This window comes from Phascolarctos cinereus, unplaced genomic scaffold (assembly GCF_003287225.1).
Source record: "Phascolarctos cinereus isolate Bilbo 61053 unplaced genomic scaffold, phaCin_HiC Scaffold_5;HRSCAF=322, whole genome shotgun sequence".
Taxonomy (NCBI): Eukaryota; Metazoa; Chordata; class Mammalia; order Diprotodontia; family Phascolarctidae; genus Phascolarctos; species Phascolarctos cinereus.
This window is the reverse complement of record NW_027555958.1, coordinates 232,309,900-232,325,420: the sequence shown is the minus strand read 5'-3', so window position 1 is coordinate 232,325,420 and position 15,521 is coordinate 232,309,900. Positions and strand designations below refer to the sequence as shown.

The window sequence follows — 15,521 nt, the reverse complement described above, 5'->3', positions numbered from 1 at the left end:
CATCTCCCATGCTCTCCCCACCTTACTCTGGCCTCACCCAGAGTCCTCTTCAAGCCCTATCTCCCAACCCAAGTTGTTAATGCTCTCCACAAATTATTTGTACTAAATTTATGCTCATCTTATATTGACTCATTTTCATACATGTTGTTCCCTTCCCTCCCCACTTCCCCCCAAAGAAAAGGGATTTGTTTCTGTTTTGTCTTTGTATCCCCAGCACTGAGCATAATGCCTGGTACACAGTAAGCACTTAATAAATGCTTGTTCTAGTGAACCACATACAAGGTCATATAAGCCAAATGGAGATTCCCTTTCTCTATCCAGGGTCCCTGCTGTTGTCCTGTTAGCCAGACTTTCATGGGACAGGGTATCTGGGCAACTTCTGGGCCAGGATCCCTCAAGAAGAAAATAAGAAATGGTCATAGCCCTTAAGACCTAACCCAGAGCTGCCTGGGCTTCCTGAACAGCCTAGCCCTCCAGGCCTGACCACAGGAGACTTTCCCAATTCCATCCCCTCCCCAGAAAGGAACACAAGGGTGACATCATCCACAGAGCCAGGATTTAAAAATAATAATAATAATTAATAAATATGTTAAATAACATTTAAAACAATAAATAGAAAAATAAACTGATAAATAAATCAAAGTACAAAATGTTTCCAAACTGCAACACAAAAAAAAAAGACAGACAGACAGACAGACAGACACTTAATTGAGTAGCTTCAAATGTGATCACAAATGATCTCTTTTCACAGTTCACAGCTTTGCTCCCTCCTCTCCCAAGTGCCCTCTTCCCAGAAGGCTGGCTCCAGGAAACCCCAAGCCCAGTAATAAGTATCTTGGTGAACCCCAGCATGCATCAGGGCATGATGCTTCCTGCCCCAGTACCCTCCAGCAAAGCAGCAGCGAACCCTCTAGAGAGGAGAGTTAAGGAAAATGGATCAAGGAACCAGGAGGGGAAACCAATGGCTGAAATCTCCTTAGATGTAGGCTGAAGAGGAAGAGGAGGACCATAGGAAGGCACACTCTGGGTCATGACGAGTGGGCCTCTCCCTACAGCGGCAGGTCAGTACTGTTGTGGCGGGTTTTCCGGGAAGTGCCATCATCTCGGGGCAGTGCCCTTTGCAGGCTGGACATTGCTGCCGTCTTTTTAAGGTCAATCACAGCATAGGAATCTGACCGACGGGTAGGATGGGCAGAGGGCACTGCAGGACGAGGAGCTGGGGGGCTCTGGTGTTCCTTGGGGCGGTCCCCAGCCCAGCCCTTCAGTTCCACCTGAATGTAGTTCAGCTGTCGTGGTGGTTCTGGACCTGGCCGGCGGAAGTCAAAGTTGAATACTCGGGGAGATCCCCGGCGGCGGGACAGTGGGACCGGGAAGTTGATGTGACTTCGGGGGGCAGCCCGAGCATTTATGTAGTTCTGGAGTGGGGTCTCATCCTCATCACCACCATCAGGGTAGCCATTAGAGGAAGGGGTCAGCCCATCCCTGGAGTCCCCATCATCCTCATCTCCTAGCTGTTGGGCCTGGCTCTCCCACACAGGGGGCAGTGAGGGCAGGTTCTCATAGTGCAGCAGAGCTGCCCGCCGCTGTGAGAAGCCATTCCAGCTCAGCTCCTCCTGGCTCAGTCTCCAGTTCCCACCACGGGGCAGCCCCCCGCCAGTAACGTTCTCATATGTACACTTGGGCTGGGCCAGACACTCAGCTGGGCATTCATTGTTGTTGTTGTGGGCTGGACCACCCTGCTGGCCCAAACACAGGGGACCCCCACATTCTGGCCCAGGGCTGCCACAGTAACCCTGACATTTCACCACATGACGGAGGGTGGAGCTCGGGTCCAGGACAAACTTCACCTGACCTGGCTGCAGGAACACTTTGGGGTCTCGGCTGTCTAGGACACAGCTTCGAGCCCTCGAAGGGAAGCCTACCCGACCTTCAGGCAAGGGCTGCAGGCATCGCCGGCCCCTTCTGTCTTCCTCATTTCCAGGTGTGTTGACATAGGTGTGGGACTATAAAAAATAAAAGCAAAATGCATGAAACCAGCGGAGAGCTGAGAGGGTCAAAGGGTGAAAAGAACTTCTCCAAAGAGAAAGAGACAAGGACTGGATCCATAATTTCATAGGGATAGGGAATTCACAGGCGAAGGAGCTCCCTCCACAAATACAGGTTGTCAGCCTCCCCTCTCTGAAACATCTAGTCTTAGAGAGTTTCCTAGAACACTGAGAGTTTAAGTAACTTGACCAGGTTCATACAGCAAGATGTGTTGGAGGCAGGACTTAAACCCAGGTCTTCCTGGGTTCTAGGCAGACTTTCTTTCCACTACATCATGAAGCCTCCAAAAAGAACTGAATAAAAAAGATGAGGGAGGAGAAGAAAGAAAAGAGGCACCAAAAGCCAGGGGGTAGAGGGACAGAGTAGGGTCAGAAAGAGAAAGCTGGCATCTTCTCCAACTCCAAACCCTCCAGTAAAGGCTCCTCCCCTCCCCTCTCTTCTCCTCTCACAAGGTTCCCAATCGAGGGAACAGCCAAGCTCCCCCGGTGCTTCCTAACCCTTCTCCTGCCAATGAGCCCAAAGCCAGAGTTTAGCAGCCAATTGGCACTCACCTGCTCCTCGGGGGCAATAAGGGCATGAGTAGACTCCTCTCCAAGGGAAGAGTGTCGCAAGCTGCTCATAGAGGTGGGGCGAGGGGTGGAGTATGGCGGGCCATCCCCAGGGAAGCTGGGGAAGCCATTGGAGAAGCCAGACACAGTGTAGCCTAGAGCTGGAAGGAAGAAGAGGTCCCACCAAGGGCAGAGCTAGAGGCAACCATGCATCATTTCCTAGACAAGTATCCCTCCAGAAGGAAAGACCCATCATACCCTGCCAGACACTAATCTTCCTTGTGCAGGGTTCTAATCAGTGGTTCAAAAGTTTCCAGTAGCTCTCTATTACCTACTAAGCAAAGTTCCAAATCATTTGCTTGGTATCTGAAGCCCTCCAAGATCTGGTGCCACTAGACAACCCTGGCTTTGCTGCTTATTACTTCCTTCCAAAGTCTATGGTCCAATCAAACTTCAGAACATACCTTGGACTTTCCCACTGCCATACTTTTGCTCATGCTTCTCCTTCTACCTACTACGTCTTCCTACCCAAATTTACCCATCAAATTCCCCCCTACATTTTAAAGCTCACTCCAAGCCCACCTCCAGCACAAAGTCTTCTCCAACCCACCCAGCTCAGAATGATCTCTATCCTCTTCGCTCCCAAAACAAGAATGATTAGTCCTGCACACTCCGGGCACTTTGGGGTGGGTCAGGATCTGGGATTGTTCTCTATTAACACGGAGAAATTTCAGGTATGAAATTCTCTATCCAAGAGTGGGGAACCTGTGGGCCTATACCAATATCGATCTGTCATGGTTCTGCAACTTCTAGTTACAGAAAGAATTACCTGCAGCATTGAGAAGTTAAGTGATTTGCTAAGGATCACACAGCCCAGAGGTATCCCCCCAAGGTGGGACTCAGCTAGTCCTGACTCCAATCCAGTCTGCATTAGGCCATCTCATGTAATGCTTATTAATGGACAACCTGAACAGCCGCACTGACGTTGACAGGGCATTTCCCTCTGTACCTGGTGCATGCGCGTGTGTGTCCGTGTGTGTGTGCATATGTGTGTGTGTGTGTGTCTATCTTGTCTTTTAATGAGCTTGTCATAAGTGCTTAGCACAGTGCCTAACACATAGCAGGCACTTAATAAATGTTAATTGATTAATTGAGGGGAGGGCAGGCATATTTCACATTCCATCTGGCTTCCCCAGCCCACAATAATGCACAGCACAGAGGAGGTGCTCAGTAAGTGGTGACAACAATAGTCCACATCCTCATGGTGCTTTGTGGTTTATGATGCACTTTAGGTTTTGGCAAGCTTCTGGTTTTATAACAACTTCCAAAAGGTAAGCAGAAGAGGATTTATTCTTCACATTTTATAGATGCAGAAACTGAGACTCATAAAGGTTAAGTGACTTGCCAAGGTCACACTGGAAGTGTTAAAGGTGGAATTTGAACTCAGGCCTCCTGGCTCCAAACCCAGTGCTCTTTCCACTAACCCTCAAGCAGGTGCTTGATGAATGAGGGGTGAATAAAGATCAGTGTCCCACCTCTCCAGAAACTCATACTTGAGAGAGATGGCAGAAAGGTATAGTTGGCTGGAACCCCAGTTCTAGGGGATGCTGGTACCATGCAGATCCATTATGTCTTTCCTGGGTCCCCAACCATCAATTTGGGCATGGTATTTCACAGCACTCTGGTGAGCTGGGCCCTGTGCCCTACCCATCCTTAAGGACCAGGTACTATTGCTCCTGGTCTTCCCAGGTTCAGCCTTCCCTGCCCCCTCCCCAAGGCCACTGGGTGTGAGGAGCTGAGGGGAGCCTCACCATTGGCAGCATGGGGGGTCTGGGGCAGGCCCATTTCGGCTGAGTGGCTGCTTCGGGTAACAATGACCGGCTCTTCCATCACACTGATGCTGTTGCACTGCATGAGATCCTGCAGGAGGTTGAAGAGCTCCTCAGCCCGAGAGCACTTGAATGCAAAGATGCCTGTCCAAGGAGGGAAAGACGGCATATTACTTGCGGCTGTGTGACACTAAACGTGTCACTTCATTTCCCTGAACCCCAGTTTTTTAGTTTTCTAAATGAGAGCAATCCATGTGCTGCCCCAAAGTGTTCTCGTAAGGGAAGCACCTACTGTACCTTTATACGTCAATGTCAAACCCTGAGATTCTGAAAGGCTGGGAATCTCTCCACTGATGCAGGTAGCATCTCAGCTCTAACTCAACAGTCTTAGAGAGGTACCTGAGGCTCAGAAGGCTCAGTGAACGGACTTGCCTGTGAGGTGGGGTTCAAACCCAGGTCTTCCTGACTACAAGGTCAATGCCCTGTTCTCACCACCACACTAACCTCTCGTCAATCTTAACAGCATTCTTTCAACGTGAGTTATCAATGAGGATTCCCCGCTTTCCAGACAATTCGTAGCTATGGAAGGAACAGGGTGACCACCTAGGAAGGCCAGGGAAGCTGCCACAACACATGCTAAGTATGGAGGTCAGTATGTTTTCAACGTAAATCAGGGGTTCTTAACCTAAGGTCCATGGATAGATTTCAAGGGGGTATAAAAAAAATATCTCTTTATCCTCAGTAACATTTGATTTCCTTAGTAATCCTCTATATTTTATTTTACACATTCAAAAACATTATTCTGAGAAGCAGTTCACAGGTTTCATTGGAGTGCCTAGCTGGGGTGGGGAACCTGCGGCCTCGAGGCCACATGTGGCCCTCTAGGTCTTTGCGTGTGGCCTTCTGACTGAGTCCAAGCTTTAGAGAACAAATCCTTTATTAAGGGGATTTGTTCTGTGAAGTTTGGATTCAGTCAAAGGGCTGCTCTTGAGGACCCAGAGGGCCACATGTGGCCTCGAGGCCGCAGGTTCCCCACCCCTGGGAGGGTCCATGGCCCAGAAAAGGCGAAGAACTCCAGATGTAGATGATAGGACTACAAACTGCTCACAACATGGAAGGATGGCATGTGAATGCTGCTCTCCCTCCAAATACCCCCACCAATCCCAAGTCATAGCCCTGGCACACAGTGTTTCTAGAAGGCCAATCAGCTGCCCAAATGAGATTTCACCTCCAAATCACAGGAACAATCACCATCCCAGCCCTCCTAAGGAAAGAGGATGCACAAAAACATGATGCTGGATACTTATTTTTTTCTGAATGCTATACCATTTTCACTGGGGTAGAGAGTGGGAAGGAAAGAAATAAAATCAGACAGGAAAAGTGTACCAAATGATAGCTGCCCATACTTTGTGCCCCTGACTTCTTACCCACTGGGCCTAATCAATCACTCCATCAATAAGCATTTAGTGGGCCCCATACAATACTCTCTCTCTTACACCAAATGTCTACCAGCTCTGGGGAGCACCTCCATGGCTAGAGGACAAATTGGAAGGGGGAGTCAAAGGGAAAATACCCTGTGACCTGGGTGGGCTAGCCTCAGCAGCTGGCACCTCTCCCTAATCAACCACTTTATCCAATGAGAGAAGATGTCCTCCCTCCCTGTTCCACTCCATCCACAACAAAGGCTTGAGAACTGGAAAGAACTGTAGAAGCCACCTAGCCAGACTCTCTCATTTTATTTTATTTTGCACTGGGGACACTAGTTTATTAAAGTTATGATGCACAAAAAAATGAGGTCTTTGGAGTTTGTAAAAGCCTGGAATTGCCTCCCCTACCACTGTTTTCTTTTGTTTGCTGCTCGAGCCCTTGGGCTGGGGTCAGTTTGGCTCTTCCCCATGAGATGGCTATGGAAACTCCATCCAGCCCCTACTTCCTATTTCCATCCAGACTTTCCTTTCTTTGCCACTTAAAGCCATTCACTCTATAAACGAAGATACAGAGGATGAGAGAAAGAATCCCTAAGATCATACACAACAGGGAGAAACACAGCCGGGATTCAGGCCTAGGCTAACTCCAGCTCCAGAGTTCTTTCTATCATGCCTTGCTGCCTAGCAAATCCTCCCCCATCTTCCAATGCTACTCAAAGCCCACTAGGCTCCTCTGAGAAAAGCTCTATAGCCTAGAGTGATCTCCCCCCTTGTCTTAATGCAACTCCTAAAACACATGGCAAGGGAGCTTAGATCTCCCTCACCCACAGATGCAGTGCTCCCACTTCCCCTGAGGTGTGGAGGCAGCTTGGAATGTGGCTGTTTTTCTCAAGGAGGAACTATGGAATGCCTCATGATCACAGCCTGGGGACTAGGTCAAACCACCCGAGGGAGGGAGCCAGGCAAAGCCATGGAAACGGCCCAAGAGTGCAAACAAGCTAATTCATCATTCTCCACGAACCCCAAAGCTTCAGTGTACTACAAATGTGGCTGTGGAATAACATCTTGAGTTTCCTTTTGCCGGTGTCTATAAAGGAGACAAGGACAGTAACCATGGCAAAGAGGGGCCCAAGGACAGGTGGTACGGAAAGCAGGGACTAGACATGTAACTTCATCAGTGAAGGGAATTTAGTGAGGAAGCTCCCTTTTCCAATGGAGATCAACAACTGTTCTGCAAGTTAAGTCTTACAGAGGTGCCTGGGGCACAGTTAGGTTCAGCAATTTGTCTAGTGTCACAGCCAGTATGTGTCAGAGGTACCATGGAAGCCCTTCCAACTTGTGAGATGTTGCCACAGCTTACACTGAGTGATCACCTGGAGATCACCTAACTCAACCTCCTCTTCACTGTAAGGAGGGGAAAATGAAGTCCAGAAAGGTGAAGAGAATGGTCCAAGGAAGGTGAGTAGCAGAGGCAGAATTTGAACTCGGGTCTTTGGACTTCAGAGTTGATTCTCTTTCTACTGCACCACCCTGCTTCATTTTGTTCACGCTTTGCACACAACACAATAAACACATTTCCAAACATTCTCCAAATAATTTTGAGTGCCCTAAAAATATTTTTTAAAAAGCATCAAACCCCAGATCTATTATCCTAGCTAGATCAGCAGCTTTGCAAAAGGGAGATGGGCATGAGATACCCAAAAGCTGGTCTGCCAAGAGAGGAAAAGAAAGCCTCCTTCGATTTCATTAAGCAGGAGCCCAGGAACTTGGATTTTTGTTATTGCTGTTGTTTTACTTTTAAATATTTTGACAGAAAAACCTGAAGAAGACTTAAATGAACTGATGTAAAGTGAAGTGAACAGAACCAGGAGAACACTATACACAGGAACAATAAAATTGAAACAATGATCAACAGTGAGAGACTTAGCTAGATAACAATCCAAGACAATTCCAAAGGACCATGAGGAGACCCCCTTTCAGAGAGAGACAACTGATGAACTCTGAGTGCAGAGAGAAGCATAATTTTTTAAAAACTTTATTTTTATTATTTCATTCTGTTTGCGTCTTCTTTTGCAACATGGCTAATATGGAAATGTTTTTGTTTGACCTTACGTTTATAATCAAAATCAAAGTGCTTGTCTTCACAAGGAGGGGGGAAAGGTGGGAGGCAGGTAATGAATTTGGAACTCAAAAGTCTTAAAAATTTTTGTTAAAAAAGGTTTTTTTACACATAATTGGGAAATACTTAATGAAATAAAAATGATTTTTAAAATATTTTGATAACCACATTTCAATATAATTGGTTTCCCTTATAATCCTATGTACTTTATCTCAAGCATTCAAAAACATTTTTCTAAGAAGGGATTCCTAGGCTTCACCAGCCCATTATAGGGGTCCATGATACAGAAAAGCTGTGCAATAAGGCCATCTTCCCTAGCAATCTCCTCTCTCTTTCTCTCTCCCTTACAACTCCAGCCCTTGCTGCTGTCTTCCAAGAGGTTATAGGACAGACATGGCTCTGGCTGGTCAGTCACACTCACTCACCTCCCTCCCTGAGCCCACCATGTCCTTTCACTCAGAGCTAGGATTTGAACCCAGGCTGTGTGACTTCAAAGCCAGTGCTTTTCCCACTAAACCACACTGCTGGCCTGTAACATTCCTTCTGCTTTTAACATCCTGACATAAGGTAGGGCCTTCCACTGAGCCACGTGGAGATGGCCCAATGACAGCTCTGCTCTGTATCACCACACCCCTGCAGGTTGTGGCCTACCTCAGCTAGGGTCCCCAGGTCCCAGGTCCAGGAGAAGCAGGCCGAGAACAGAAATGTGCCCATGCAGCCATGAGAAGAGAGGCTGGTGCTCACCCTGTCCGGTCTGGCAGCGTCGGCCGCTCTCAAAAGAGAAGAGGTTGGAGTCGAAGCCATATCGCCGCAGGCAAAGGTAGGGCCACCGCACAGCATCACGCCTGTGGAGGTGCAGCACCAGCTCCCTCTGGGTCAGCTCCATCACCCCAGAGCCCAGCTCCATCCCCTCATCATCCACATTTATTACCTGGGTGTAGAAGGAAGGGTCAATTTGGGACAGCATGGAAGCAATCACGGGAGTAAAGGCGGAAGCAATCATGGGCTAGTGGAGAGATTCTAATGACCAATCTTGGGATTTAGAACTGAAAGGGACCTTAGAATATCACAGCACCATAGAGTGTTAGAGCTGGATGGGACTTTAAACATTACTGGAACAGAAATTTAGAGCTGGAGAGATCTCAGAGCCCATCAAGTCCAACTCTCTCATTTCACAGGTGAGGAAACTGAGGCTGAGGTTCAGAAATGTAAAGTGACTTACCCACAGTCACACAGCTAACAAACAGAAGTGCCAAGACTAAAAGCCATGTGTTCTGACTCCAGATCTGGTGCTCATCCTACTACATCACTGCTTGTCAAGAGAACTGAGTTCTAGTCCCAGCTAAGACTGACTCGCTATGTGGCTCTAGGAAAATCACTTCCCCTCTTCAGCCTCAGTTTTCACTTAAAATGAAGAATCTTGGACTAAGTTAATGAGAATCTTGGATTAAATTAATTATCTTTAAGGTCTTATCCAGCTGTGACCCTTTATGGTTTTAGTATGGGAATCATGGTACAATTCCATAAAAGGAAAGAACAGTAGATTTGGAACTAGAGGGGCTGGGTTCAAATCTTAGCCTTTTACCAATTATCTGTGGAACTCTGAGCCAAACACAAATTTTCTGGACCTCCATTTCCTCCTCTAGGCCTCTTGCTTATGAGGCTGGATGAGATTATTTCTAAAGTCTCTTCCAATGATAATATTTTGTGATTCTAGGATCCTGAACTCCAGTCTTCTTCACATGCCCACATTGGGCATTACTAGGGTGCAGGGTGGCAATTCAGAGGCTTTCTTTTGGAGGGGGGAGAGAGTCAAGAAGAAGGTGAAGACAAAAGTAGAAAGAGGTACTGACTGTCTCCTCCCTTCTCCTCCCCAAAGCTGCACTCCTTTGAGACAAGGGCTCCCTCTTCAGATGGATAATAAAGCAAGTTCCAACTTCAATGGCCACTAGGAATGGGAAGGGGGCTCCTCCTATAGGTAGAAGAGAGTTCCTTGGTTCACATACGAGCCAACAACAGTCACTTCCTTTTGTGGGGCTGAAGTGACTCCTCCTCACCATGCCTTCATTCTGGAACACCTCCGATGATGGCCCAAGAGGTTCCCCAGGAATGGGAAGAGGTAAATGGTGGTAAGGGGAGGAAGGGCGGTGAGGAGGGAAGGTACCTTGAATTTCGTAGGATGGTTGTTTGGTACACTGTCTCTGTAGAGGCAGCCGAGGCAGCTTCCCATGATGTCAAAACAGCTGGTCAGCCCTGGGATGAAAATGCAGGACAGAGATAGTAAGCAGATCATGAAGCAAAGTCCCAGAATATACTCCGCTCATGAGTATAGAATCCCAAACAGAGTCCTGTAGTGGAAGCTGGGTTTTCTACCCCCTGCACTTCCGCCTCTCTAATCCAATTCAGCAAGCATCTATTGTGCCAAGCACTGTGCTAGGGGCTATGGATACAAAGGCAAAATAAGAAACAGTTCCTGACCTCACACATATTATACATCTGTTTGTTCCAAATATTTTGGGGGGGGGGGCTAGGCAATGGGGTTAAGTAACTTGCCCAGGGTCACACAGCTAGTGAGTATTATGTGTCTGAGGTCAGATTTGAACTCAGGTCTTCCTGACTCCAGGGCCAGTGCTCTATCCACTGTGCCACCTAGCTGTCCCTGTTTGTTTTTTAAAACAGGTTTATGATTTTTATCAGCAGAAGGAATTCTCAGTGAGGAAACTCCATCTACCAATATAGATCATTGCCTCCTCCGCAACTTGCAGAGGGCTCTGAGAGGTTAAGTGACCTGCCAAGAGTCACACAGCCAGAATATGTCAGAGATAAGGCTTGATCTCAGGCCTACTTGCCTCCAGGGCTGGTTCTCTATCCAATGGAGAGAATTCCACCAAATGCCGAATAAAGTTTTGAAAGTCTAGATCCTGTTCTTATTTGTTCATACATGCCTGTTTTGTTTTTGTTCGTCTCTGTCTGCCATATGAGACTTGGGTGCTAGCCTGTCCTGTGGTTTCCCTGGCCCATCCTGCCCTACAAAACCCAGCTATGGGCTGGCAGAAACTCTCACAGAGCAGACCCAGCTTCTCATTCCTTCCTCAGTCTCCACAACAGGAGGATCCCAGTTAAATGTAGCAAATATTAGATCTCATGAACAAGAGAAATGGATGAAGGGGAGGCAAGGCAGGAAGGGACTACAAATGTCAGGACCACTTCTTCCATAAAGTCTTCCCGGGGGGGGGGCCGGAGCCAAGATGGCAGAGTGAAAGCAGTGACTTGCTTCAGCTCTCCTCCAAACCCCTCCAAATACTCATAAAAAAAAATGGTTCTAAACAAATTCTGAAGCAGCAGAATCCACAAAAAGACAGTGAAACAAATTTCCAGCCCAAGACAACCTGGATGATTGATCAGGAAGGTGTATCGTGCCAGGCTGGGAGCACAGCGCAGCATGGGTGCACAGGCTGCAGTGAACCTGGAACAGGCCTCAGAGGACTGAATCTCAGGCAGCTGTGGAAGCTTCCAGACTCCTCAATCCATAAAGTCTTCCCTGAAATGCTCAGCTAAAAGTGAGACTGGCCCTCAAATTTCTCATATCATTTTGCCTGGACCTCTTCTCTGCCCTAATAACCTTTTCCCTTGTATCCCAATCATTTGCACACATTCCCCTTCTCCCATTAGACAGGAACGTCCACACAAACACCTCTGTGTCTGAAAGAACTTTGGATTTCCAGGACTAGCACAGTGCTGTGTACACACACACACACACACACACACACACACACAACACACACACACACACACACACAGAGAAGGTGCTCAATAAATCTTTAATGGACTGAACTATGATGTAAACCCAAGCTTGGAACCAAGCTAGAATCGGTTGAACCAAGAGAATAGACAAAAGTTGAGAAGTCACTGGCAGATAAGTATTATCCGTATGACCAACATTCCTCTGGTTCCCCCCCAAAGTTCTATTTTAACTGGAAAAGCCCTGAGCATCAAGTCCTGAGTAATCCCCCCTTACCCCCCCGCATAGAGTTCTTACCTCACCCAGGCCATTGGGGAGCTGACCACATGAAGGGGATGGGAGAGGACTCCCACTTTATCCCCACAATCCTCAGTGGGGCATCATGGTAGCCATTTTGCAGAGAAGTCACTCAGGCTCCATCTGGGACAGACCCAGAGTTCACCTAACAAAGGAGACAATGGGACAGCGGGTTCAGCCACAGACCTTTCATCCCTGGCCCAGAGGTTATGATTGTCAAGGAAAACACCTTGCTCTGAATTTTATTGCTATGAAAACATCTTTTGTCTACGAAATACATTCAACTTTTCAAAGAACTTTTGCAAGACAGGTAAGGCAGGAATTATTTGTTTCTTATGGTGAGAAAAGTATTCCTTCCAATTCCATTTTCTGGAGCCCTATAAAGGTGCTCCCTTATTTAAGATCTTATAGGGCCTGGATTCTCTGGCCACAAGACCAATACTACCTGAATCTCAGAGCATGCAAGCCCTAGACAATTTATAAAGTTGGGAAGGGGAAAGGTATTTATATAGAATCTATTATGTGCCAGACACTGCACTTTCTAAAAACATTAGCTCATTTTGTCTTCACAACAACCCTGAGAAGTAGGTTCTATTACTATCCCTATTTCATAATTGAGGAAACTGAGGCAAATAGGCAAAGTTACTTGCTCAAGGTCACACAGTTAGTTTCTATAATGATTTGTACTCAGGTCTTCCTAATCCCAGGAAGAAGCCATCTGAATGGGAAGGAGGGAAAATAACCCCCAAATACTCAGTCTGCTGAAATTGCACCCTCTTGTTTTATTAGCTTCTCATAAAATAGTTATAAGATACATTAAATATCAATTAGTTCAAGCTAGATATACTTTGTAACACTGTTCCAAATGGGAAGATTGAGATTTGTAATATTGTTCCAAATGAGCAAATAATTTCCTCCACCTCATACAATGACTGCAACAGAGCGGAGATTTGACTTGAGATCTTCACTCCAAATCTAGTGCTCTTTCCATTACATTCAACAACACATCACAAGAAATACTTTGTTTTCTACATCAATCCAATTTGTAACAGTAACAAATATGCTTTCAGACTATTTCTGTTCTGAAACAGATCTTGCCTATGCCCAACTGTCTCCCAAAATTTCTGGGCAACCTACCTGACACTTCCATGAACCCTTTTGCCCTGGAGAGAGAGTGTGTGTGAGAGAGAGAGAGAGATCAGGACTGTTACCTAGCGAAATCTGCCAGGCAAGATGATCAAAGGTTCCTTTGGGTGATAACATGGTAAGAGAAAGATCATAGGCCAGGGGAAGAGGTGCCTGGGGTTTGCGTCCTTGCCCTGACTAGCTGTATAGACTTTAGACAAGTTATTTTTCTTCTCTAGCCCTCAGTTTCTTTCTTTGTTGGGATGAGCTGAAGTCACTTCCAGCTCTAACATTCTGTTTTATATTCTAACATTTTATGTTCTAAAGTTCATTTTCTGGCATTCCATGTTCTAAGGTCCATTTCAGCCCTGTCTTTCCATCTCCAACATCCCAAGCTCTGTGTTCTAACATTCTAGGCTCTGCTGACAATCTTCTGTTGAGTGCCCCAACATTCTTTGGCTGAAGTGTCAATCATGCCAGTGGCCAGAAACAATTAAAATGTAATTGGGAAACATTTAGCAAAATAAATAATAAATAAAAATATAAAAAAAAACAAACACAGACATCATTACATTTTAAAACTAAGTTGATATGCAGCCCACAGTGATCCTTATGAATGCTTCAGTGGCCCCCTTTCTATTTGAGTTTGACACTACTGCTTTAAGGTACGTTCCAGTCCTGCCATTCTATCGTCTTAGGGTCTAACATTCTATGTTCTGAGGTCTCTTCCAGCTCTGCCATTCTAGGACTGTTCTAACAGTCTAGGTCAGGTTCCTCCCAGTTCTGCCATTCTAGGTCTGTTTCTAACATTCTAGGATCCCAGGTCCCTCCCAGCTCTGCCATTCTAGGTCTGTTTCTAACATTCTAGGATCCCAGGTCCCTCCCAGCTCTGCCATTCTGGGTCCTTTCTAACAGTCCAGGTTCTCAGGTCCCTCCCACCTTTGCCATTCTAGGTCTGTTCTAACATTCTAGGTTCTCAGGCCTTCTGCAGCCCTGACAGCCCCTGCTCTGATGTATCCTCCGTCTCCAAGCCTCCCGGCCCCTGGCCTGGCAGGTGAGAGAGGTCCAGAGACCTGAGGAATGGAGAAGGCCGGCCCGGGGACGCCTGAGGCCGCTCAGGCCCGGCCTGACTGGGAGATCCCGGGGTGAGGGCGGGGTAGGGGGTGTCCTCCCCGGGCCCGGCCCTCAGGGATGCCAGCAAGGACGGGGGCGGGTCCTTCCTCCCTCCGGTCTCCGAGCCAGGCCCGGCTCCTCCACCACTCAAGGCCAAGGGCAGCTCCCCGAGGGCGGAGAGGAAGAGGAGGAGGGGGCGGCCCGGGCCCGGCGCGCCCCGGACTCACATCGCCCCGCAGTCCAGGCGGAGCCAGGGGCCCCGCTCCCGGCTCCTGGGTCGGGTCGGGTCGGGTCGGGTCCGGTTCCAGCGCCGGCCCCAGAGCGGAGGCCTCCCGCCCCGCCCCGCCCCGCCCCTCCCCTCCCTCCGCGGCTGCGGCTGCTGCTGCGGCCGCCGCTACCGCAGCCGCCGGGGTCAGAGGTCGCCCCCACCGTACCAACGAGACGCGAGCAGCAGGCCCAGGGCGCAGAGAGCCGAGCGTAGCCTAGAAGGTCTCCCTCTAGAGGAACCGGCGGCTGCTGCAAGCGGCGAGGAGCGCAGGAGGCCACCAGAGGGCGCTCGAGGCTGAGCCTACCAGCGTTCATTAACAAAAGGCATAATAATTGCATTTGTATACCCCTTAAGGTTCGCGGAGTGCTTTACAAATATCACTCGGGATAGAGGTGCTATTATTATCCCCATTTTACAAAGGAGGAGAATGAGGCAGTCAAAGGTGAAGTGACTTGCCAGGATCACATTGCTGGGGAGGCATTGAGAGGTCGGGGGAGTGGAAAAATCTCCTGCTGGGATTTTATCTGAGTTTTAAAAGAGGCCAGGAGAGGGGCTGCTAGGTGGCGCAGTGGATGGAGCACAGGCCCTGCATTCAGGAGGACCTGAGTTCAAATACGGCCTCAGACACATAACACTAGCACACCGTGTGATCCTGGGCAAGTCACTTAACCCCATTACTTAGCAAGAAAAAAAAAAAGAGGGAAAGCAATCAATGACAAGATACAGGGATGGAGTGTACTATGAGAAGAATATTAAAGTATGCCAGTATTGCTGGATTCTGGAGAGTGATGAAATGGAACAAGATTGGAAAGGTATCAAGGGGCAGGTTGTGAAAGGCTTTAAATGCCGACAAAGGACTTTAAATTTGATGCTGGAGGTAATAGAGTATATATAATAATGTATGGGGTGCTCAGGGAGAGCTATCACCTCTAGTGTGAGGGCTTGTTAAGCCTATTCAGGGTGCTCATCACCTTTGGTGTTCACCTGTCACCCAACTCTCACCTGTG

General features: G+C 47.9%; 1 protein-coding gene across 5 annotated transcripts; it reads right to left on the bottom strand.

Moving 5' to 3' along the window:
- Positions 1 to 552: 552 nt before the first annotated feature.
- FRS3 (fibroblast growth factor receptor substrate 3) lies at positions 553 to 14,582 on the bottom strand. 5 transcript variants are annotated; one of them, XM_020979739.2, is made up of 8 exons: positions 14,474 to 14,582; positions 13,146 to 13,171; positions 12,009 to 12,153; positions 10,134 to 10,222; positions 8,714 to 8,900; positions 4,406 to 4,567; positions 2,598 to 2,755; positions 553 to 2,003 (listed from the first exon to the last, which is right to left on the bottom strand). In XM_020979739.2, exons 4-8 carry the CDS (start codon positions 10,197 to 10,199, stop codon positions 1,050 to 1,052), a joined length of 1,527 nt encoding a protein of 508 aa, XP_020835398.1. In that variant the 5' UTR covers positions 10,200 to 10,222; positions 12,009 to 12,153; positions 13,146 to 13,171; positions 14,474 to 14,582; the 3' UTR covers positions 553 to 1,049. The 5 variants fall into 5 exon arrangements, with proteins under 5 accessions (XP_020835398.1, XP_020835397.1, XP_020835396.1 ...); XM_020979738.2 differs by lacking the exon at positions 13,146 to 13,171 and having other exon boundaries at positions 13,220 to 14,582; XM_020979737.2 differs by lacking the exon at positions 13,146 to 13,171 and having other exon boundaries at positions 14,207 to 14,582.
- Positions 14,583 to 15,521: the final 939 nt, after the last annotated feature.

Bases quoted from the DNA above. Each gene is read 5' to 3' on its own strand.
- FRS3 (XM_020979738.2), bottom strand. From the start codon at position 10,199: ATGGGAAGCTGCCTCGGCTGCCTCTACAGAGACAGTGTACCAAACAAC. The intron at 2,756-4,405 runs GTGAGGCTCCCC...TCTTCCTTCCAG, and splicing joins GACCCCCCATGCTGCCAATG to CTCTAGGCTACACTGTGTCT. The intron at 2,004-2,597 runs GTGAGTGCCAAT...TATTTTTTATAG, and splicing joins TTATTGCCCCCGAGGAGCAG to TCCCACACCTATGTCAACAC.